Below are 23,540 nucleotides of genomic sequence, written 5' to 3' on the forward strand. Positions count from 1 at the left end.
CTTCTGTGGTTGTGTTATACACAGTAAGAGGTGTGGTCCTGGCGTCGAGACTCACCAAAGGTGAGGCCTCGAGAAAAAGTCCTAGTTTTAGAAACTTAGGAGATGGTTGGAAGTAGGCACATTTATGGCTAACAGCCTGTCCGGTTTGGACATGTGTATGATGTGTATGTATCACTTCTGATGTTTGAGGAGGGACTGCGGCCTGGTGACTATTGGCAACCTGACAGACCTCAGGGATGGTCTGTCCGGCCTTCAGGCTAATGGGGCTTAGCGACTGAAGCTCCTTTGGAGAAGTCTCCAAGGACCACAGTACATTGTTGATGGTGTCCACTTGGACACCCAACCTCACCAAGATGTCAGAACCTATCATCCCGATGCCTCGCTCAGATCCAGCAGCAAAAAATGGCTCAGCGTCACTGAATAAATATTTATTTTGGCTTTCATAAGTTTTCAACTGCTTCAATAAATTATCATTTCATCTGTTCCAAGCCAACATTGTCAATAAATAAAAACTGACTACTTTGGTGTGAAATCAAAAACGTCTTTGATTTCTGCCGCTCTAATGAATCAGCATCACTTCACCTGCCAGCTTTCATCTTTTCCTCTCAGCCTGGGCGTTAAATTTTTTAAAATATGCTCGCTTTGTTGCAGCTTTTTAACCCCGGATTTCTGGATGGACATAAAACTCATGCATTACTCTCGCTGGTCGCAGATCTCTGTACCCCTTTTTCTCCCTCCCTTGTTTACTAATCATTGAATTAACTTAACCCCCCCAAAAAAACTGCTGTAACACAATTTGTGCACCAGGGTTGTGTGCATTCAGCTGATTACATTAGCATCACAGTGACAAAAATCAGTTTCTGTCAGCTCAGAGCTTTGTGCAGCTTGAAATGAAGCTGTTAGCTGGATAAAAGGCAGGTTGTAGTTATCAGTATCTGGACTGTGGCTAATGATAAAAATAAGTAAGGAGAGAATTGGGTATTAGTGGAGTGACCACATCATATTGCTTATTAAGCTGTGTTTGTGTGAAAAAAATCTTAACTGCAAAGTCTTTTCCCTCAGCTTCATTCTGGTCAATGTTTGCCAATCATTGTCCATATGCAAACCTTCGTTTCACGTTTCGTACAGTTCATCCTCTCCTCTCCTCCTGGACCCATTAAGGCTTAATTGGAGCCAAGCTACTTACCACTGATGGGATCAATGAGAGAAGCCATCGTGGCTACGCACCGTTTTCATTACTCACTGCAGCTCAATACTCGAGCAGCCGCTGCAGCAATCAGTTAGTCCGGCAGTAATAAGAACGGCTACAGGATCTGTCAGATAGAGCACTTGTGCGAAATGGCAATGAAGTAAAGCTGAAACGTATTTCATAAAGTGGAAGCCTGGATGGCGATGTGTTGGGGATCATGTGCGTATTCAAATATAAAACTGATAATAGCTTTAAAGTATTCAGTGTCTTSATTGAGGCAGTGAGCTGCTTCAAAAATTAGACAGAATACTTATTTACTTCATGGGCTTAACTTTATTTTAAACAAACCGATAAATTGATTTTCTTTGATTTTCCTAAAAATAATCTTCTGTCAAAATTAGTCCTACCTCTCTGTTTTTCTTTTTATTTCTATTCTGATTTCATCCTTGCTTTTTACCCACAAAATAGTTTTTTTTACCAATACATTACWGTAAAACCAATAATTTTCTAATGTTTTAATATTTATTTTGTCACCTGCTTTGCCTTTGCAACTGTTGTTTGCCACTAATACAGACAACTGATGTCTCACAGATAAGAAATGGTTATGATGAATTAAATTTTAAGTTAACAGTATTATGCTACAGAAATGATGTTTCCCATGGCTGATTATCTGCAGTGATACTGTACATGTCTTAAGGTATTGTAGAGAGTACATCCAGACCACAAACAACAGGTGTAATTTCACTGTGCTGTGAATTCAACAGGGGGTGCATCAGACATTATCTATTATCATAATGAGAGTCTTGCAATGACTGACAAAAATATGGTGTTTTTTTAATATGTTAAGAAATGTAGGAATTATTGTCCTATGACTAATGATGCTAATGACTCACTAGCAAAAAGCAAAAATAAAATTTCCAGTTTTGATTTTCTGTGCAGAAACACTGAAGCRCAGTTTATTCTGTCTAAGCTACAGTGGAATAATAATTTAAAAAAAAAACTAATGTACGCAATATGATAACAAGGTTCTTCAGGAAGGAAGAGGAAAAACAAAGTGGAAATCAGCATCTCATAATTAACTTACTGGTGAATTTAAAGGATTTCCTGATTACAGTGCATTCTGTGCGGCTATCAGCATAAAAAGTGTCAATTCATCACAGTCGCACAGATTTTTCTCCTGAAAAACTACATTCTTACCACCAAAGATCTGCTCCTTCACGGCGAAGGGCAAATGCAAGGACATTAACTGGTGGTTTGGAGGCTCTTAGTCCAGCCCATTCCTCATATGAGCTAAGGGTGTCACAGTAAATGTCTGTCCTTCCCGTCTATCCCTCCTCCCCTCCTTGTTCTTCGCTCCATCCCAAGTGGAGCACTTAGTTTAATTTGAGTAACGACGGTGAGGGTTTTCCAGGCCGACCCTTTTCCACAGCCCTCATTGAGAAAGCACTAAATGGCCCAAAGAGTTATTGCTAGGAATGACATCATGYCCTCCTTCAGCCAGCTGGCTTTCTTGTTTAAATGTCTTAATATAGTGTTTACTTTGAAACGTAGTTTGTTTCATACTGACCGACTCTGCCTCTTCACCAAAAACCCTACCATAAATGTTTGATTATTAGGGGTAGGCCTAATAAATCATAGTACAAGATGCCAAACATGATATTGCTTCAAACAATTTTAGTGTTTAACCACATTTTTTCCCATATCTATTCATTTAAAAGGTTTGGAGTTTCCTTATCTTGGCTCACGATGTGTGCTTAAAGTAATTAACTTTCTTTCTGAATCACCTTTCAGAGGATGATTCATCAGTATTTGTATCAGAGCCAGCTGGAAGCTAAATTCCAGAGTATCCAATGTTTATTTTGTGAAATGTGCATACATTTTACAACCACTAACCTCCGGGTCTACATGGCCAACAGCAAGCATAGTGACAGATTTGTATCAGTTGTTTACAAACAGGCTCTAATTTACTGTTTGTCCATGTGATTCGCTGACAGTTTGTTTCCTGCTGAGTAAAAACCGGAGAGACATCTTGTCTCGGTAATGATGACAAAGTGGTGGCCATCTTTTCTGCTAATTGCAGTCAGGCAATAACAAATTGGGTCRTCCCGCCATGGACGAAGTGATCTTAAGATCATTTCAGAGTGGAATAAAGTGTAGCAGTGCTACGTTCCAGGATCCACACTGAACACAGATCAGCATCGTATGACCAACAGCTGCAAAGGTCCTGCTCAAGCTTTTCCTCTTTTAAGAGGTTGGTTATAACATTCTGTTACAAACAAAGCTGTTAGAAACACAAAGGACTGTGCAACACTGCTACCCAGTCTAGTTGTTTAGTTGGAGACTTAAGATGAAAAAAAAAAACCCACATGAGTCATGCAGGGTTTATTCAACAACCTTGATATTTTTAGCACCAAGCGCTAATCAGACTTATATATCATTAGCCTCACAGCACAATTGCCCAAGACATATTTGGTCACAAATGACTTAGGCAYATATGCTATGAGGTTAACAAWATGGATTGTGTGGAACTTGTTAGAACATGAATTTCATTATCTATGATTTCTTGCAAACTCTGAATAACCCCTGCAAATGTCCATTAGTCTGCTAACAGGTGAGCAAAGCTAATGGTCAGAGCAGAACATTTTATTGCCAAACAATCTGCAGAAATCGATAACATTGGTGAAAAACTGCTAAGAAATGATGGAAGCGGTTTTAGTTATTGGATATACCGCACCACGGTCTGAGCACTGATTCAACTCAACCATAATTTTCCTGAAYGTCTCGACATCTACTGGAGGAAAGACCTTGACCTAGTCTAGACCAGTGTTTCCCAAAGTTGGGGTCGGGACCCAAAGTGGGGTCYCGAAACATCAAGGTGGGGTCCTGAAAAGATTTTATGAATTAATTACATTTTTGTCTTAGTTGTTACAAATGAGAGAGGTTAGTATATTTAAAAGGGATAAATGTAGTTTAAAAAATATTGTTACTATGCCCATGTTTAGTTGACCTGATACAAATGTTTATCATCCAAAAATAGCTGGGGGCACAGGTCTCTGCTGCTGTTATTTTGTGGGTCAAAAGCTGAAAGGTTTTGGAAACCACTGCACTTTGGTTCCCAAAGTTGGGCTTGGGACCCAATTATGGGTCATGAAGCACTTTGGATAATCTCCAGAAACCAATTTAAAGGGTAATAAAATAATTGCTGATGTAATATTTTCCCTATAATTTTTACACAAACACAAAATAAGTATTTACAGATTGTCAAAAAGCCTGTGTTTTTAGGGTTATTAACAAAGTTCATGTACTCAGACCAGTGATATTTGGGGTCACAAGTTTTTGCCATGAATATTTTGTGGGTCAGAAGRTAAAAAGTTTGGGAACCACTGGTCTACACAACCCTTTGAAGAAATGAAGGAATTCTCCTTCAAACCAGCAAATGGTTCGTTCTATGGGCCACAAACGATCGTTAAAACGCAGGGAACATAGACATGCCCTGTTTCTTGACACTGCTACTTGAATCCATCTGTGGCTAATACGGGGCTTGAACCTGTGACCTTATTAGCATCGTGCTCTAACCAGCTGAACTAACTAACCCTCTGGTGCAAAAGTGAGTAAATTTAATTGCCCCCTAGCAAACACCCTAAGACTGTTTGGTGCATATCACCTACAGCCCTRTCGAGTCTCCAGTCAAGTCCAAGTTTTCTCAAAACAGTAGCTACACTGAGCTGCTCACAGACAGTAAGARCCCTGTCCCCTACAGCTTATTCAAATAAATCTGATTTGTTCTTAGAAATRGGGGGTCCAGAAAACTTGGCCTATTTTTCACTTGTCTCAAATTAACRCCCTTATACACCAGCTATTTTCAGTTTTATGTTGCAGAATAATCTAACCTCGCTCAAGTTTTACAAAACAATTGTGTTGCTTTACAACTTTAAAGTTTAGAGACTGAGATCTGACAGTTGTGGTGAAAAAGCCAAGCCGAAGGAGCCGAGATCAAATTTTAAATATCCATCACTTGGGAACATTTAGATTTTGCAATGGGAGGCAGAGTTTAATGCTGTGAGGGAAAAACAGAAAAAAGAAAAATGAATTTGTGTTTATGTGAGTAAATACAAAGAGTGACAGCCCTGACAGGTTTGGCAGTCATACAGTTCTGAGGTGGGCAGTTTGATTGATACTTCTGAGCAGGAGGCAACCCTGAGATTAAACACAGTTACTGCACACACACACACACACACACATACACACACACACACACACACACACACACATACACACACAAGCATCATTGCCTGAGAAGACAGTACAATGATTTATATTCATTACCTCTTAAAATTAACCATACTCACACTTATTCCATTAATGTCAAATATCAAAATATCCCGCCCCCTCACAAATATAAGTGCATCAGTAATAACGCACATACACAAACACATATTTGCAAACACATAATATAATCTCTATAATTTACAACAGAAAAGGACCAAACCAGTGCTGCACTGATTTAATAGCATTTATTCAATTGACCTCACATTTACAACTAAACTCTTGTTTTTGTAGACACTGCATGAATAAATAAATAGACAAACACTTTCAACTTTGCCTTTAAAAGTAGACTAAGTTCTTCTTATATTTTATATATGTATATACATTTATCACACAAAAATACAGCAATATCTTTTTGCTGACATGGAGCAACAATAAGTCAGCCAAGCAGCTGATGCCGACTCTTCTATACAGGTTTGTACATGACTGACACTGAGCTCACAGGGAGGAATGGTTACATTCACAACAAAGCCAAAAAACAACAACAAAAAACAAAAAACAAAAACCCAATGACTGACAATGACCCAGTGACAGCTGTTTTAACGAGAAATCGACATTTACACAAATCTGATGGGTTGGGTCAAGTTTGAGTGTATTTTAGTGTGATGACTGCACACAAACATGACATTAAGTTCCTCTAATGAGCCATCTCTGGTTGACACACACCACAATGCCAGATGATTTAAAGCAGTGTTTTTTTTTTAAACTTTTCAGCTTTTGAATCACAAAATAAGAACAGGAAGACTATCATGACCCCACTGTTGCTGGGTTAAGTGTACAAACATTACTCAATCCATCAACTTTTATTCACTGTTTTTGCTTCTTTACAGCACTTAAAGACTAAATATGCTATTAACAATGATTAATTTMGACTGTAAACTTCCTCAAGACCACACTCTGGGTGTTTTATTGGGACCCAACCCAAATTCTGGGAATCACTGCCAAATCAAAGGACACAATTGGACAAAGAATCATGTTTTCAGACGAGACTTCTGACTGCTGTGAACAGTGTATGAAGTCAAGTTTAGCAAGCAGTGTACAAAACATCTTTAGATTAACATTAAAGGACAATATGAACAGCTCTCTACTGTTTATTATTCTTAGGAGAGATGATCCACTCAGATCGTAAGCTGCATTCATGACATTAGATGATGGGTGGAAGTCAAAGGAAACTAAAATAGATGTGTTGTAGTGAATGAATTCCACTGATCTAATAAATGATAAACCACCAAACTACAATGCTGAGAAGAGATAAAGTTAAAAGATTTTTGTAAAAAGTGATTAACTATTTGTGTCGTTACCCCAAAAAGTGTATCAGAGGATAAAACTGCAAAATTTGTGACAACATAAGATCACCGTAGTATTTAGGAACTGTTCAACTGATAACAAAAAAAAAAAAAAAAACATTTCCTGTATTTAACACACTCTAACAAACTCTCAGAAACTGTCACTTTGAACATCTGTGCAGCATTAATCAAACGTCCTGAGGGCTCATCCCCAGCAAGCCAGGATCAATAATGACCGGTAATACGAACACTGCCCTGGGAGGAACAATCATTTCTGTTCACCGTGAACCTGACTGTCCGCTCAATACAGCTTTAAGATGGGCAAACGAGYCATCAAACACAGTCACACAAAACCAAAACTCGTGTTTTCAGATTCTCCAGGCAACTTTTACATCATATTCATTCGTAAATTTCTTACGGAACGATTTTCGCATGTGTTTTGTTGCAGCTGATGCTTTGTTGTCTGGCTGTAAATGTGCATAACTTAATGCTTTCCTTCCTTTCATTAAAGGGAAACGAAGTTTGCTAAAAAACATTTTGGAATGCACAGAAATGAATGGAAACCCAATAGCTGCCTGGAAAACAAACAACACAACTTATTTTTAACACTTCAGCTGCACACATTTTAAGGTCCATCCAAGCCTTTTATGCCAAATGTGAGCCTTTTAGGAATAAAAGCTATTTTCTTTTAATTAAAGTGCAAAATTCTTCCTAGCAAAGCATTAGAATCCAAAAAGTGAAGGAAAAAAAAACCACCCAAAAAGAAAAGCAAGACAAAAACAAAGCAGAGTTGGTTGATCCTTTCTCAGTAAAAAGTCAAACACTTTGCTACTGAAATTAATAGTATTCAGACAAATTATATTTGTTTGGCACATTTCAGAGGGTGGTAATATTACATTTGCATTAATTTATCACTGAGTGTGTCAAAAAAAGTTAAACTTCCCTGCTTTTCAAGTTCATACCAATGATAGTAGCCTGCTGCTCCAAGTAATCTATTTCTATAATTATTATTGCTCTATTAATAAATGTTTTTTATGCAAAACTAAAATGTTAAGTCTGACATTCGTTCAAGGACCGTTTGCTTGAAGCCACATAGTTTTTATGCAAACGCTCATGTAGGGGAAAAAGTGCATCCTCTTTCAATTCTAGGCATAATAAAAAAGATCTCCAGGTCCTAAAATAATTTAAAAAAATAACCTCATTTAATCTCAACCTAATAAAGAAGGGCAATATGTTTTTTGTTTTAACATTTGAAGCAGGACTTCAGAACTTGTTACTAAATCTTTTTTTTCTTCCGCCCTGATCCAAAAAGAAACCTAGAATTGACAAAGGAGGGCTTTATTTTTCCATGACTGTATGGATTTACATCAACATACTTATACAGTAATTAGACAAACACGCACACAGTAACATAGTTCTATTGCACTTTTCTTACGATCTACTTTGCATCCTTGCAGACCGTTCCTCTGATCACAGTAGCAGCACTTAAATTAAAATGGTTGTAGATTCACAGAGTCATGGTCAAAAAACACAARCATGAATGTACGTTAGCTGATTGTACGTTAGACATGAAATGAAATTAAAAACAAGAGTGAGGCACCATGTCACCATTGTTGAAACTTGTGGAGTCACTTGAAAGCCACAGAAGATTTCTGCTGATTTTGGCTCACAGTGTGGCAGTAACAAGTTTCCTGAAGAGAGCGGACGCATCTTTGACCCGATCCTTCATTTTCACAGTCTTGGTTTTGAGTTTTCTTTGTGCCTTTATCGTCTAGTTTTCACTGTGAAAAGACTCTGGGCTTGATTCACCGTCGTCACTGAGGACCTCGGTGTTGGTGAAGGTTCCAGCGATCGACCCACCAAGAGCTTGCCTGACGGGAGCCATCTCTGAAAGAATGATGTTATCGTGGTTTCCTACTAGTGTTGCCTTGTCCATGATCTCCTTGCTATGCTTGGACACCACGGCGTCCAGGAAGTCGTACTTGTGTGACAGCATGCCGCTCTCAAATAGGTACTTTGTCAAGTAAGAGAAGACCACATTAGCCAAGAAGGACGCAACCATGGACACAGTTTTGAAGGGGAATCTCTGCTGGACAAAGTACTCTACGTCACCAGTGAGGTGGTGGATCTTCTCTTCTGTCACCCAACCAGGATAAAAAATAAACGGAGGGAGTTTCAGGTATGGTTCTCCTCCACCGATGCGCAGCAAAAGACCAAAGACGTAGCCTGCCACGGAGCCGTATGTGTTGGTGCCTTTGACGAACAACACGCTGAGGAGTTGGGGGAAAATGATGACGTAGACGAGGTCAGAGCTCAGGTACCACAGGCCGTACACCGATCCGGTTAACAACGCCATCGCTGTAGCAAGAGCTCCAAAAACAAAAATGGTGATGCGCATCACCCAAACAATCTCACGATCTGAAGCCTGGAGGAAAAAAGAAGTGGATTACACGATGAACACAAAAGAAGCAGCTCGGGGGAGAAACGTTGACGCTGCCTTCAACTACGTGCTGATAATACTGCATGTCTTACCGACTGCCGGAAAGCGAGTTGATAGATGTTTCTGGCAAACATAGAGCTGGCAGACAGTATGGACGAGTCTGCTGACGACATGACGGCAGCCGACACCGCACCCAGACCAAAGAAGGAGATGTAGGGAGGGCACAGGTGCTGGAGCACTATGGGGAGGATCATGTCTGATTCATCCTTATCCTTCGGAGGGAGGGAACCGTAGGTAGTTTGGTTCCAGTCTGATAAGAAATGAAGTATGAAATTCAATGAGACCATTTTTCAAAATGGCAGAACCRAACAAAAGTTTTCAATCAATCAACCATAATTAAAGCTGAACAAACTCTACTTGTTTAAGTTTTTGGTCAACTTGTATAAATCTCAGTGAACTGAAAGCTGTGTTACAGTTTTTGTACTGATCCCTTTTAGCTGTTAAGACAAAAGYTTTATTTTTTCTGATGTGGCTTCCTGTGGCTATATGGCTTTTAGCTGCAGAGAAACAAAGGAGCTTTGTTTTAATCTGTGGGTGGTAGTACAATAAAAAAATCCAATTCTTTTTTTGGTTAATTAAAAAAATGGGAAAACAAAAGTAATACAAACGTCTAAAATACTTCTTTGACAGACTTCATACCATTTCTCCATGTTCCTACTGTTCCAGAGGTATCATATGTTCCCTGTACTGGAGACTCGTAAGCCACGGCTGATTACTGCTGTTTATGTTGGAAACAACCCACAGAAGAACCAGATTAATTAGCTTCTCTTCAGATGCAATATTCACTAAAACCTGCATGGTCCAATGGCTCTCTTCTCTGGTTATCGTCACAGGACCCATCTGCTGTTTACTCTCTAGATATTTTATGAAACTACTTTTATATGTCTGAAAAAAAATAGAAAATAAAGCTTCTGGGATGTAAACAAGCAAAAAAGGCRTCAGGCTGCCTTTGATCACATTTTCCAGTTTAAATAAATGATCAAATTCCTGGATGTTTTGATTGGTTTTTTGATGTTTCATTAACTTTATAAATGTCTGTGAGTTGATACTTTGTTCATCGATTTGATTGAAGAGAACTCAGGCAGATTTAAAGTCACACAAAGYCCCCATGTCACGTCACATTTAACTGTCTTTTTTTCATTTAAATGTGTTACAATGTGTTTGYATTTACCAGTGGAAGCTCCAATGGCTCCAATCAGGACCGAAGGGACGGCCATGACCAAGCAGCCAAAGGCGGCCAGGAAAGAGAGCACCTGAGCGTAGGTAGCTGAAGAGGCAGAAAGAACCCGTTGAAAATAGACCTGCCAGGGAATCCCCCCCAACATCTAGAAACAGAAACATCAAAGTAAATACAACCTCTAAACCAGCTCACTCAGTAATCTAAAAGGACAGGTCTTGCACTGAAATCACAATGTTGCTTTTTTTTATAAGAAAATTAAGCTTACCAGCAAAAAGAAGTTGTCTGCCCAGAGCCATTTGTCGTTAGAATCAATCTTGCCCAGCCAGGGTGACTGATAGATTACTTCCTTGGCTGAAACGCTGATGTCTGACACAGCAGGGTTGGAAAGGGCGAAGGGCACACTGATCCACTGGTGAAGAGGGAAAAACATCATCGTAAGTATGTCCAGAAACCACTCACATTTCTGCTTCAAAATGCTTCATAATTTGTCAGCTTTTGACAACAAGATTTCACTTGAATTACGTCTACGCACCAAGCCCACAAATATGCAGAACAGCTGGACCACATCTGTGTACGCGACAGAATAAAGTCCTCCGACAAGAGTGTAAAAGATGGCAATCAGTGCGGAGATCACCACAGACATGTTGATGTTGATGTCCACAATCACACTGAGAGTGGCACCTGTGCAGAATCATCAGAGTTGGGTAAAACGTATATAATAAAGCCTGCTCTTAAATCTGTGAAACATCAGATTTAAGTAAGAATAGAAATAAGAAGGCGGTGATSCCAGGTGACGGTCGCCTACCTAAGGCAGACAAAATGGCTGCAGACCAGAAGATTTCTCCCATGAGTGCAGGGATGAASAGCAGCCCCCCCATCCTTTTCCCATAAAGCATCTGGAAGGGGTCCAACATGGTGACGTAGCCACGGGACCGCATGGGTTTGGCAAAGAAAAGGCCACCTGAGTGACGTCAGACATTTACATGGAACAGATGAGGAGCAGCTATTTGAAACTCCGTACATTGTCGTAATCAAGATTTTTGATTATTCGGTCAGTTTTTGAAATTTTTTTAGACTAGGAACCAACTAAAGAAAAAAGCAACACACTCCTGAGTGCTTTGGAAAAATTATACACAGCTGAAGCCCTCTGAATTCCTATAAAATTTTCTGCTGTTTAATAATAATAATAATAATAATAGTGTGCATCTGAACACAGAAAACAAGAGGTTCCTACCTACAACCAGGCTGAGAGCGTAACCAAAAGGCGCCTGTGCCCAGGCCAGGCCGTGGTCTGGCAGGTAGACATACTCTGCAGTTCCATTGATGTAGCCCCCACCCACCCAGGTGGCTGACAACAAAACAAGAGAAAGACAACGTTTAATATGTAAAACCTAAGGAATTTATTGCAGAAAGCGTGGCCGTATGTGGRTAAAAGACATACTGACAGAATTTAAGGTCTAAATAGACAAAATCCAGTTTTCCAACTCACCCGTCATGGTGAACCCTCCAACAAACAAGCCGATGTCTCTGCCCCCGACCATGATACTCTCGCTCCGCTCTCCGCCATCGCCRACTCCGGAGTTCTTGTTCTTCCACGCCGCCCAGATCCCCACAAACAGAATCAGGACATAGAAGAGCACGATGGCCACAAGACCCTCGACGTGGATCGTCATCCTTCCCTTCGTGTCGGCTTTCCGCCGGGATCAGGTGCTGCTGCTGTAGGTGGACTGGAAACTCATGGAGAAAACTGAAGAGAAACCAGAGAATTTCATCTATAAAGTCAGAAATAATAATAAAACAATTTAAACTTTTAAGCATTTGATTTAAGCCAAATTATTTCATTTAAAAGCAGCATATTTATATATACATTTTCTCAATTTAATGACAATCAATTTAATTATTTATTAATAATTTAATAAATATATAATCATGTTTTTCCAAACTTAAACGCTATTTTGTCAGTTCCAGACTCTATTTATCAACGTTTTCATTTAAAGTCAAAGAACAAATTCGCAGTTTTTCATACAATCTCATTAATAAAGGAAGGCGCACATMTTTTAACCACATATAAACATGGCTTGCACCCAGTTAAAATAAAAGACAATTAAAAAACAACAAAACAGAAAATTGCGCATTTTCTCCTCGTTGATATGAACTGAGAGGTCCAACTGACTCATACAGTTTGTGGATGAAGAGCAGTACTCTGTCATGTCCTAATCAAAGCCAGGAAAAAATAAAAGACACATTTTTTTGTCGAAATATTTACCTGCAATCTTCATCATCTCCAAGCTTTTACTTTGGCATTTTACGCATGCCTTGCCGCTTTCTCCCTGACAGTTTGGTGCCAATTTAACAGCAAATATCCACATAATTCTAAAAAGCCATTTATATATGTTGTTGTTTAAGATCTTTAAAATAGTTTGGGAAAATATTTGACTTATGCGCAAAAGTGCAATGTGGCTTTCCAAATAGTGCGCGCCGACAGAAACTGTCCAACTCGTCCAGAGGTTTCTGTCCGAGGTGTCGCGCGCATCAAAGAGCTACTTTTCGGCTTCTTGCTGACTCCGGAGCTCCGAGATGCCTGCGTTGCATTATTGATTTCACTATCAATAGACCACTGTGACAGGCTGTCACAGTGGTCTGATGAGGTTTCAGCGCGCCACGACTAAAAGAGAATCATCTAAAAAAAAAAAAAAAAAAAAAAGCTGGCACTTACCTTTCTTTTGAGGATAAACAGAGCAGAATCTTTTGAAAGAAAGAATAAAATACAGTCTCCTGGTAAAACGTGAATTTACTCGCCAATGTAATCCTCCTGAAAGAGCAAAAACACAATTCAACTCTGGTGATTTTGAACTGCTGGTCGGTCAGAGACGTAGAGAGGAGCGGCGCCAGTAAGAGGGAGGAGGGCGGAGGTGGGTGGAGATGAATGGGAGTGGTGGGTTTATTGGGTGCTGTCAGGGTGGGTATAGATGCTGGATAAATGTCTTCCAGGGCAGGACGAAAATAGCACCTAATAGAGAGTGGTATGACGCACAAGTTCCCCCCGAGAAGCTTTCCAACATCACATTGGCAGAGAACCTTTTTTTTTTCTTTTCCAGGTTACATTTCAGGCCTGATTTATGACGTTGCGCAGGTCTCCGCGTGCCCCCTGATGAACACACCGTCGTTTTTTAATCATACTATAGAGTAGGGTGTTGAAAATATTTGGCATGCAATCATTTTTACGCTTCATGGCGTCCAAGAGCATCACTCTCCCCCTGAAGTTTCTGGATTCATGCGTAAAAGTTGACGCAAGGAAGCAGCAGCACACCGTGCGTAAAGTTGCTTGGACAAACAGCAACAAAGTCATTTTGTTATTCTTTGTTTCACTTACTAACATATCGTTTACCTAAAACCTCATGGACTAATCTCTAACTGACAGGCACATTTTAATCAAATTTTAGGCACATTTTCAACCCCTCTAATGAAAATATGTTTGTTTTTCTGGAAACATTCAAGCAGATTCTATGAAAAATGTTCCAACAACAATAAAACTTCAAATAATTAAAAGTTACAGGTTTAGAGGTTGTATCAGTATATTAGAAAAAGACATTTATGAACAAAAGAAACATTTTACACACCAAAAAGAAGAAACGTGGTATGTTTGAGAGGAAGAAGAACATGGTTTCTTGTTTTTTTTTAAAGTTAAAACTAATTGTTGTTCTAAGAGTATTCAGATAAAAAAATGAACATCTTTAAACACAAATGTGTTTTTTTCTGAGATGTTTTCATTTGTGTAATAGGCAGGTCAAAATGCTAATTACTTTGGTAAAATTAAAATAAGACATTTTCAGTTTTGTTATGCCTTAAAAATTAGCACATTATTAATGTTCTAGGCTAGTTGAGCACCATTAATATTGAATTATCTTAAAAAGTATCAAATTTTCTATATTGTATTTTTTCTGTTCCTTAATGGCTTGCGGTGTTATTCTTCTCCTTTAGATGAAAAAGATTCACCTGACAGGTAGGAATAAATTAACTTGCATGAATGTCTGTCCTTTAATTTACTGTATCCCTGTGGCTGACAGTCTGTCAGATGGAGGGCACCTCTAATTGGAGGCTCTTCTACTAATATGCTGCAGAAACATTTTTACTGTGTTACAGGTAGCCAGGTAGACAGCCAGAGAGACAGTTGCAAGTAGTTAATATTCCAAAAGAAAATCTAAAAAAAAAAAAATCTTTGAACAAATAAAAAAGTAAGGAAATATTAGAAGACGTGGCCTAAATAAACAGTTTCAGCAGATCTTTGTTGCCATCTAGTTGGCTTCTTCAAGTATTTAAGTTTTCAGAAAATGAACCAGCAGGAAAAAAAACATTTGATAAAAACAAAATCAACCGAGGCCTAGCACATTTTAAAAGAATGCATGTCGCCCATCACCTATCATTAAGAGTTTTAAGCTAGATCCTTTTATGATGAGAGGGAACAAACTTAAACCCATTCTGATCAAACACTGAAGCACTCAAAACAAACTCTTCATTGAAGGAAGATGATTTAAAGACATAAACTTAAACTATTAATTTATTTAAAAAATGGACTTAAACGTCTTTCCTGAGAGTTAACAACAAAGCTACAACAAAAAAGTGACAGCACTCTTCTGTTAACGCGACTTTAGCAGCAGAAAACAGTATTTTTTTTTTTTTTTTCAGATTTAGTTTACAGTGATATGCTGCCACCTGCTGGCGATGTAAGTGCATTACAACAGTTTCAGTTCATTTCCTCACACATTCAGATTTYATTGCAGTTATGCCGAGTGGAGTTTAAATGTTCACCTCTGGTACTTTGGTTTCCTCTCACAGACCAAAACCATGCATATGTTAGGTTAATTAGTAACTCTAAACTGTATATAGATTTGGGTGAGAGTGTGAATGATTGCTTGTCTTATTTGCYTCTGGGGCCCTGTGATAAAGCTGCAACCTGTCCGAGGAGTCTTCTGTCTCAGACCCAGAAAATATAAGCGAGTAAAGAAAATGGTAAAGTGCTCAATGGACTGTTTAAGCTCATGAAAAGTCTGTTAATGTGTTAGTGTTTCTGCAGGTTTAAACATAGTTATTGAGTCTGTAGTCGCTGCTCGAAAGGGAGAAAAGCGATGGAGCATGATTGTCCTTCACGGCCTGGGGGCGCTCGTCCAGAGGAGCAGAGGCGTATGTGTTGTTAAGGACAGGAGGTGGTGATGGCGGACTCATCCTCAGATGGACGGGGTTCTGCCCCCTGTCCTCTCTGCTGCCCCAGCAGAGCACCAGCCCCCCTACCAGGCTGAGGCAGGCCGAGGCGTAGCCGAGATACACGGCCAGTCCGATCTCGTAACTCATCCCGATGGGAAAGAAGGGGTCATAAAAATCCATGACCACTTCGTTGGTGGTCCAGGACACGGTGATGAGGCAGAGGAGGCCGGCGCAGAGGAAACCCACCCCGCCGCTCAGCGCCAGGGCGGACTTGATGACAGAACCTCGTGCGTAGTGGGTGCACTTCATGCCCATCACAGCGACCAGAGAGGTCAGGACTGAGGTGAAGCAGGAAAGCACCATGAGAGCGCGGGCGGCCTAAAGAACAACAGAGTACAAACACTTTCATAATTCTGTTAAAAATACTAAAGATTATCAACTTTATTCTGGAGCCAAAAGAAAAACGACGATTGTTTAAGTTGTTGTCATTTATGATTCAAACTTGTGTTTCTTATTGAGGTGAGGTAAGCAGCTTCAGGTGACCTTTTCGCAGACTGATGCTGTACCTGCAGGTCAGGTGGGAGCGCCAGCTGCGATCTGTACAGCTCACACTGGTAGATACCCGTGCTGCTCCACATGCACTCCATCCACAGGCCCCTCATGACGGCGGTGGCTGTGATCATGTTGGAGCTGACCGAGGCCGTGATGCGCCAGTGGGGGAGCAGAGTCGCAAGTACGGTTCCTGCAAAACCCCACAGTCCGAAGAAGAAGCCGAGCAGCTGAAGGGCCATGTTGGCCATGGCCGGGCTCACTAAAGACAGAAGCTCAAACTGCAAAACAAGAAATACAATTTARTCAGAGGAAGAACATTTACATTTTGTAAGCTAATTTTTGATAATTCCATTATACTGTATGTAAAAAAACCCACAGAAATCAAGTAAAATCAATAAAACACTAACTGTTTGGGWAGCAGAAATATATCTGGATTACTCCCGTCGTCGTCTCCAGCAGTGCAGCGTATTCCAGCGAGCCCGCCTCCGGTCACGGAGCCTGAGCCATTCCTCAAGTGTCTCCTGAGCGTGGGCAGAAACAGAAGCGTTCAGAGCGGCGGCGGCGGTCTCTGGTGAGCGGCAGGTGACTGCATGTGTGACTAATGAGAGCAGCGTTMGGCTTCACCTGCTAAACGCTCTCCTCCGGAGGGCGAACCGCAGCAGGCGATTCGTTAAGCTCCTCGCCGCCCCTCAGGAAAGAAGAGAAAGAGGAAATTAAACGTTTACAGAAACCACCTGAGCTGACAGCACAGCTACAATCCACTAACTTTGAACTTTTTTGTTTCWTTTTTATGTTTTGGCAGCTATGGGGTGTTTTGAAGCGAGGCAATGATGGATGATAGGAACTTTTGACCCAAACTGCATCCAAAGGGGTCAACGTCTGTAATTTTCCAACTTCAGAAAGGAGAAAATGATGCACTCTGTTCTACATTTAAACCTACACGCAGAAATGTAAATTACACAAGTCATTAAACCACTAATCATTTCATTTARTTCCTTGTTGTCAATCGTTGAAAGGTGAAGAGAAAAGATGCTTTTCTTGTCTCGTTGTGTCTGTTCTAAAAATATCCCATGAACCCTTGCACAAACCTGAATTAAACTTGCAGAAAGTAATCATTGATTTTACATCTAACCGATTAACTTATGGACACAAACATGACTATAACCTATAATTCAACAGATAAAAWTAGGTTCTCAACATAAGATCTTAGTCTAAAACTGGCATGAAAGTCAGTGGGCGACATGTATTCCTTCGAGGAATGGTAGGCCTTTACTTTTAGACGTAGGCTATTTTTGGCACAAAAGAGCCCAAACTATTCTACAACCAAACTATTGTCTTGACTTCCTGAGAGAACAGAGGCTGTTTATTRAGCCCGGTTATTGTCCAGTGTTCAGACCTGGCACTGCTCGGGCCTCCGAACATTTCAGGGGATACAAGCCTCATTGTGCAAACTCAATGATTGACTGCAGCGAAGGGATGAGACGACACAATGAACAAAGCCGAATAAAGTTTTGACACTGATACTTTGGAAAAATCAAACGAATAAGAAATTTCTGCAGCTTGAAGCAGTCTGCAAAATTATATCGCTTCTTACATTCTGATTTTTTTGGTAACAGAAAATAACTAAATAAAAGGACACAAAAGGTTTTGCTAATACTCACCGGGGTTTGTTGTTACAGGTGTCCAGATAATTTAATTATCCTGGGAATCAGAATATGAGGAAGTTTCAAACAAACATAACCACTATTTCAGACTCTAATCTGACCAGCTCCTTCTCCTTTCTGTCTTTACAGAAAAAAAAAAAAAAAACTCTGTCAGCGTTGTGACAGGCCGGTTTTAGCCACCACCCTCCGGATGGTTGGGATTAGTCCCGTCAGTGTCAGCAGCATCTTGTAAGAGACGATATCAGAGACAGTCCTGCTGCCGGCTCGTTGCTCGGAACAGACAAACAGAACCGGGGTCATATGCAGCGCAGCGGGCCGAGCGGAGTTGTTAAACAGAACCYGACAGAGGAGATATTGTCCTCATTTTCTTGTGTGTTTTTACCTCTTGTAAAGCAACGCTACATCTCCAGATCTGTTCATAAAAAAGGGAAGACAAGAAAAAKGCATTTAAATTTAATTTAACCAGCAAACAGCTAATAATCAGCTTGTAGAAAATGTTTATTAGCCTTATTTAAAAGACAGTTTAAAGAGTAAAACAGTAAATCAGCTCTGTAAAGCCAACCTGCACCCGGTGCATACAGTGCTGAATGAGAAGTGATGCAGTTTCCTTCCTTTGAGGTCCAACTTCTTCCTGCAGCTCATTTCTCTTTCTTCGTCTGTATCCTCCTGAGTGTAGACCACCGTGACATCCTGTTGGTATACAAGACCATTTTCACAGCTCTTCTCCCCCGTATCCCTCGGTATTCAGCTCTCTGTGCGAGCTCTGTAGTGAAGGGATCATCCTCTCTAAGGACTGCCCTGAGGGAGACACTGTTTGAATGTGGAACACTTAATAGTCTTAGTTAAGCAGAATAATCCTGTGATTAGCAGCTGAGTGTTGTAGGTTTGCTGCACATGGTGCTGGAGGGTAGCACAACGGTGATAAAGTGTGTACAGGCCACCCTTTATGACTGTTTTAATTACCTCAGGAATATTTTCTGTGTTGAACGTCTTGTTGGAGTTTTATAGGAATATATGCAGATATCATGAGTAACGTGAAATGCAACATATAAAAGTCTCTGCATGCTCTTACGTGTGGGTACAACCGGTCCAAGCTACAGACGCGAACATACTGAGAGTTTTCTAATAAAAAAAATGTGTGCTACTTTTGCTTTAAGACATTTGCAATTAATAATAGTACAAAATGTAAAATATAGTCATTCAAAAATGGTCGTTTTTGCTCATCCTTGTCTTTTAAGCAGTGGCACAACCAGTGGGTGGGGGGCATGGCCTTCCTTAAAAACCTGTTTGCCGCCCCCAGCTATGTAAGATTAGTAGAATGTCATAAATCTAAAATCAAACATTGTTTTTCTTCAATTATACTTTAAAATAATATTTATTTAAAAAGCCATGATTATGATACTATTTAGATACCGAGTCATATATGTGAGATGCCAAATCTACAGAGYCTGTCTGGTGATGTTGAATAAACAAACAAAAAACAAACAAAAAAATGCATTACTACCTTGTAGCCTCAAGATGACATGTGGGCACTGGGCACACAAAATAGTAATGCGTGGCCACAAGATAATTGTGTCCCTTGCTAGGAATTACTACATGCTTAACCACAAGAGACTAAAGTATGTAATTGTAATTTATTCACTTTAAAATAGAATAAAAACGAATTCAAGCCTGTCCAAGTTAACAATTAACATTCTCTGCATGTCAATGACTGCTATAATATCTTGTGCACATGCATTATTAATATTTTTAATCCAACATCACCAAATGGACTCAGAACAAGTCAGATACAAGAGATGCAAAGTCATAATTTGAGGTACTGATTCATTTAAAAAAAATGTGTGTTTGAAACTATAAGTCACAATCACAAGACTCATTTAAAAACACTATTTTTAAGATGCAAAGTCATTATTATTAAATTAATAATAATTATTGTTGCATTATTAATTATTATTATTATTAAACTTAATAATAATGAGTCAGCATTCCTTAATTTTGATTTGCCATGTAAATTATGATACTAACCCCAACTCTTATTTACGACTTAGAGGAACTTTATTTTGTAAGAGTGGCGGAAGTGGACTTCCATACATATTTCCGCTCCTCGGAAAAGATAGGAAAAAAAAAGATATATATTTTGGCGCCACTGTTGACGAGTTTTTTAGACAGCTAGCTGACATTACCTCTCTTTTTGTCAACATTTTAAACAGTGAAGGTAAGCTATTACGAAGAGTCGGGCCCGTATTTCATTAAGTGTTTCACATGAATGTAGCAACATAAAGCTTAAAGCTAAACTACGTTTTTTTTTTTTTTGACAAAAGTATCCATCGTCCAAACTTTAGCTAAGCTAGCTACAATGTTAGCTGGTTCGTAACTCCAGCAGCAGAGTCGTCCATGTTTATTTGGGTAACTTCCTGAACTAATTTATAACTCGGAATTATTATTTTTTACTTCTTTTTTTTTAGTACATCTAGCTGAGCTAACCAGTGATGGCAATGGTCAAAACGTCATGGACATGTAAATCAAAGTGTTTGAAGAAAACTCACCAGCAGCGGCCTTGGCCCGTCAGAACCATTCTGACCCGCAGCCAGCGCACCTCAGTCCTGGGCTTCTTCAGCAGGCTCCCCGCTGAGGTGTTCCACATGATCCTGGATCAACTGTCTGGTTGGTTACTGAGCTTAAAATATAATATTTTTAGCTTTATATCCCTTTTTTATAAAACATGTTTATTATTTGTATAAATATTCCTGAAGATCTGAACATTTTACAAGTAATTTTGTTAAATGCAGTGAATGAAAGGTAATTTTCAATGTCTTATGAGAGAAAAAAAAGTCATTTTTTATTTTCTCTATCTTTAAGGTGCCATCTCACTTAGTTATGTCCATCAAAATACTAGTTGGTGAAAAGAATCCCTCAAAATTTTGGTGAAATTGCGAGACAAACTGGGACTTTTCTGTTTTTTTGAACATCATGGCCTATTTTTGTGTTTGTGGCTTGCAAATCTGAATGAACGTGATCAGGTTTCATCTCGGAGGAATCATGTTTACGATGAAATTTCTTAATAGGTGACCTTTTGGGCTTACAGTAGTTCTTCACCACGGTTTCCTCTTGTTTTTACTTAATGTGTGTTACAAACCACTCTGGTGTAATTACATAAATCTCTTTTGCTCTACAGTTATTTATGTAACTCTGTTGGTTTTCTGCTAAATGCATGCATCAAATCTCACTGAAATGTGGGCAAACTGCACAGAGATATGCTCAGTCCATTGGTGCATCTGGACTTTTTTTTATTATTATTATTTTTATTTTTAGTGTTGGACATCAGCGTGTTCTGCATGGTATCAAAGGAAATCACCAGACATGTCATGGACTACATCTCCTCCCTGTCTTGGAAGAACAAAACCATCATCCAAAGCTTTCACTTCCCCGTACATCTTGAACAAAGTTCCACTGCTGAGCACTACAGACACCTGGGTACATCCGTCTGATTTTTTATTTTTATTTGTAAAGCTCTTTTCACTGTTCTGTTGCTCTTTTATTTTGGTTATGGTTAATCATACTGCTCTCTGCAATCAGTGCTTTTTGTGTTTGATGTCTCAGGTTTGTTGTTCAAGAGGTGTACACTGTTGCTACCCACAAAAGAAAGGCTAAAGTTCAGTTTTAGCAAGTTTTCAGAGGTAAGGAAGGCAAAGGGGACCACTTAGGAACAGAATGTTGTCATGGAAGTGTTTAGTGTCTTTATTTTAGTTAGGCCAAAGGACATATGTGAGTTTAGAACTGAAAAGCAACAGGTGTCATTAACTTATTGGTTAAACCCTCAAACAGAAAACTCAAAGTAAAATCTGTATTTGTGACAGATTCCCTGCTTCATGATGGAGGAATGCTCTGTCTCAAGCTGCGTCGGTTTCTCCAGGCTTGGTGTCTTCCTTGAGGTGAGACCTTCAAGCTGCAGCTGCATCTCATAGCGACACTCACTCACACCAACATAAATAATATCTCCATGTTGAAGCTGTGAATAGATTAGTTTGACTACGGATTTGTCTTTTCTTTTACCATTTTATTTTGAACTGTAACTTGGAAAAATAATTTGGCATTCGCATAAAGGGGTTGTTATGTTGATTTATTTCACAGACTCTGATCGCAGGCTGGGATGAGCTGGAGTGTCAGAGAGTGTTCAACTTTTTGTGCGAGCTCACAAACCTGATGCAGAAGGCCGAGGCAGTACTGAAAACAATACCAGGTGCCTGTTTGGATTCACGTCTAGGATCAAACTGATTATTCTGTCTAGTCTTTAATATTTGCAGAGCTTTTATGTCTCATTATCAACGCAGAAAATGTAAATTTAAAGCATGAAAGTGAAAATAAAGCTACTAGCAGAACATGTAAGTCATGTAAGAGTATGGGATGRAAGTCCTAATTTGGAAGCTCAGTTGAGTCTTAAGTGACTGAGAAAACATGTAAATATGTTTGTCCTCAGGGGTGAGAGTGTATCAGGAGCTGCAGCTTCGTCTCTTCTGCCGTCATGTTCTGTTGGACCCGTGGCGGAACCAGCCGGATTGTCAGTTCTGGCTCGTTCATCTCTTAAAGCCCTGGCCCATCGTCAGTCAAGCTCAGCTTCTGCTGGTCCTTTATGGACCTCTGCTGCCTGACGGTGAAATAGCTTGTATGGTGTTGGCATTTTTAGGACATAGGAAATTATCTGTATGTAGTGCTGGAGCTTACGTAGTATTCACATCGTTTCTGTTTCCGATTAAAGGATGAAAATTAAAAAGGTTGGTGATGGATTCTTCTGTGCAGGTTTCATCGGCTGGCAGAATCTGGTTGAGTCGGTTCTACCACATGCGACTTTGTGGAACTTGGCCAAAGGAATCCTCACGCTTTTCGGCAAACTAGAAGTCAAAGGCTGGACTGCAGAGTCGTTGCTGTCAATCTTAGAGGAGATAACAGGTAGATTTTAGGGATGGGAAATAGTCCCTGTTTTCAGATCATAAATCATGGTCACTGGCTGTCGCCGATAGACGATCCAATCGGCTGATAAGGCATGCAAAGTTACGTTGTTAAAAAAAAAAAAGCAAGTAGGTCCGCTGATTATAAGTGATGGCTTCTTTTTTCTGAAGACCCCCGCTGCTGCATACTTCATTACAGGGGATTTCTACCCGGAGGGAATCCAATGCGGAAAAAAAATAGTCAGACACTCGTCACTCGACATTGTTTATCCACAAACTGGTCCAGGATTAAGCTCAAAGGTTTTTATCAGTCAGATTTCACCGTGAAAATAGTCTATTTTATCCCCTTTTATGAGGCTTTGGCTGTTTAACTCTCTTTATAATCGCTGCTTCCTGGTAGTCRGTGTTCAAACAAGTCACTTTTTTCTCTTTTTTTTAAGCGAGTGGTTGAAGCAAACGCAGCGTCTGAGTGCTTTTAGCACAAACAAACACTCCCACAAACTTCTGACCAATCAAACCACCGGTTCRTATGTGTTCTTATGTGGAGGGGGGTGAAAAGTTCCACCCACACACACCAGAGCCCAGAGTGACGGGGATGAGCAGGGGTGAGGGACTGCGTTCCGGTTCGGTTTGGAACTGGTTAAAGTTATTTGTTCAAATGTATGCTTGTCATGGATTATTCGTTTTGTAACTAA

The 23,540-nt window shown here is 39.8% G+C and overlaps 3 protein-coding genes across 6 annotated transcripts in view; 1 reads left to right on the forward strand and 2 right to left on the reverse strand.

Moving 5' to 3' along the window:
* Positions 1 to 5,684: 5,684 nt before the first annotated feature.
* On the reverse strand, positions 5,685 to 13,385 carry LOC106519713 (high-affinity choline transporter 1). 2 transcript variants are annotated; one of them, XM_014011492.1, is made up of 9 exons: positions 13,198 to 13,385; positions 11,971 to 12,228; positions 11,716 to 11,829; positions 11,287 to 11,442; positions 11,014 to 11,162; positions 10,747 to 10,890; positions 10,473 to 10,626; positions 9,334 to 9,551; positions 5,685 to 9,226 (listed from the first exon to the last, which is right to left on the reverse strand). In XM_014011492.1, exons 2-9 carry the CDS (start codon positions 12,152 to 12,154, stop codon positions 8,573 to 8,575), a joined length of 1,773 nt encoding a protein of 590 aa, XP_013866946.1. In that variant the 5' UTR covers positions 12,155 to 12,228; positions 13,198 to 13,385; the 3' UTR covers positions 5,685 to 8,572. The 2 variants fall into 2 exon arrangements, with proteins under 2 accessions (XP_013866946.1, XP_013866947.1); XM_014011493.1 differs by lacking the exon at positions 13,198 to 13,385 and adding an exon at positions 12,748 to 13,172.
* A 1,636-nt stretch (positions 13,386 to 15,021) lies between these two features.
* LOC106519714 (claudin-14) lies at positions 15,022 to 20,525 on the reverse strand. 3 transcript variants are annotated; one of them, XM_014011494.1, is made up of 7 exons: positions 20,446 to 20,525; positions 18,462 to 18,589; positions 17,897 to 18,311; positions 16,860 to 16,923; positions 16,643 to 16,756; positions 16,250 to 16,513; positions 15,022 to 16,061 (listed from the first exon to the last, which is right to left on the reverse strand). In XM_014011494.1, the coding sequence occupies exons 6-7, from the start codon at positions 16,481 to 16,483 to the stop codon at positions 15,558 to 15,560; spliced, it is 738 nt and encodes a 245-aa protein (XP_013866948.1). In that variant the 5' UTR covers positions 16,484 to 16,513; positions 16,643 to 16,756; positions 16,860 to 16,923; positions 17,897 to 18,311; positions 18,462 to 18,589; positions 20,446 to 20,525; the 3' UTR covers positions 15,022 to 15,557. The 3 variants fall into 3 exon arrangements, with proteins under 3 accessions (XP_013866948.1, XP_013866950.1, XP_013866949.1); XM_014011496.1 differs by lacking the exon at positions 20,446 to 20,525 and having other exon boundaries at positions 17,897 to 17,936; positions 18,282 to 18,311; positions 18,462 to 18,694; XM_014011495.1 differs by lacking the exon at positions 20,446 to 20,525 and having other exon boundaries at positions 18,479 to 18,694.
* Positions 20,395 to 23,540, forward strand: part of LOC106519691 (F-box only protein 47) — a gene marked incomplete in the record, with an annotated part of 7,455 nt that continues 4,309 nt past the window's right edge. The window contains 7 exon segments of the mRNA XM_014011463.1: positions 20,395 to 20,563; positions 21,212 to 21,373; positions 21,500 to 21,576; positions 21,757 to 21,831; positions 22,031 to 22,139; positions 22,377 to 22,550; positions 22,697 to 22,846. Coding sequence (XP_013866917.1) covers positions 20,395 to 20,563; positions 21,212 to 21,373; positions 21,500 to 21,576; positions 21,757 to 21,831; positions 22,031 to 22,139; positions 22,377 to 22,550; positions 22,697 to 22,846 — 916 coding nt within the window.

Source organism: Austrofundulus limnaeus, unplaced genomic scaffold (assembly GCF_001266775.1).
Source record: "Austrofundulus limnaeus strain Quisiro unplaced genomic scaffold, Austrofundulus_limnaeus-1.0 Scaffold81, whole genome shotgun sequence".
Lineage (NCBI taxonomy): Eukaryota > Metazoa > Chordata > Actinopteri > Cyprinodontiformes > Rivulidae > Austrofundulus > Austrofundulus limnaeus.

Coding starts and splice junctions, on each gene's coding strand:
- LOC106519714 (XM_014011494.1), bottom strand. CDS start 16,483: ATGGCCAACATGGCCCTTCAGCTGCTCGGCTTCTTCTTCGGACTGTGG. Junction 16,062..16,249: donor CGCTCCCACCTGACCTGCAG/GTACAGCATCAG, acceptor GTTGTTCTTTAG/GCCGCCCGCGCTCTCATGGT.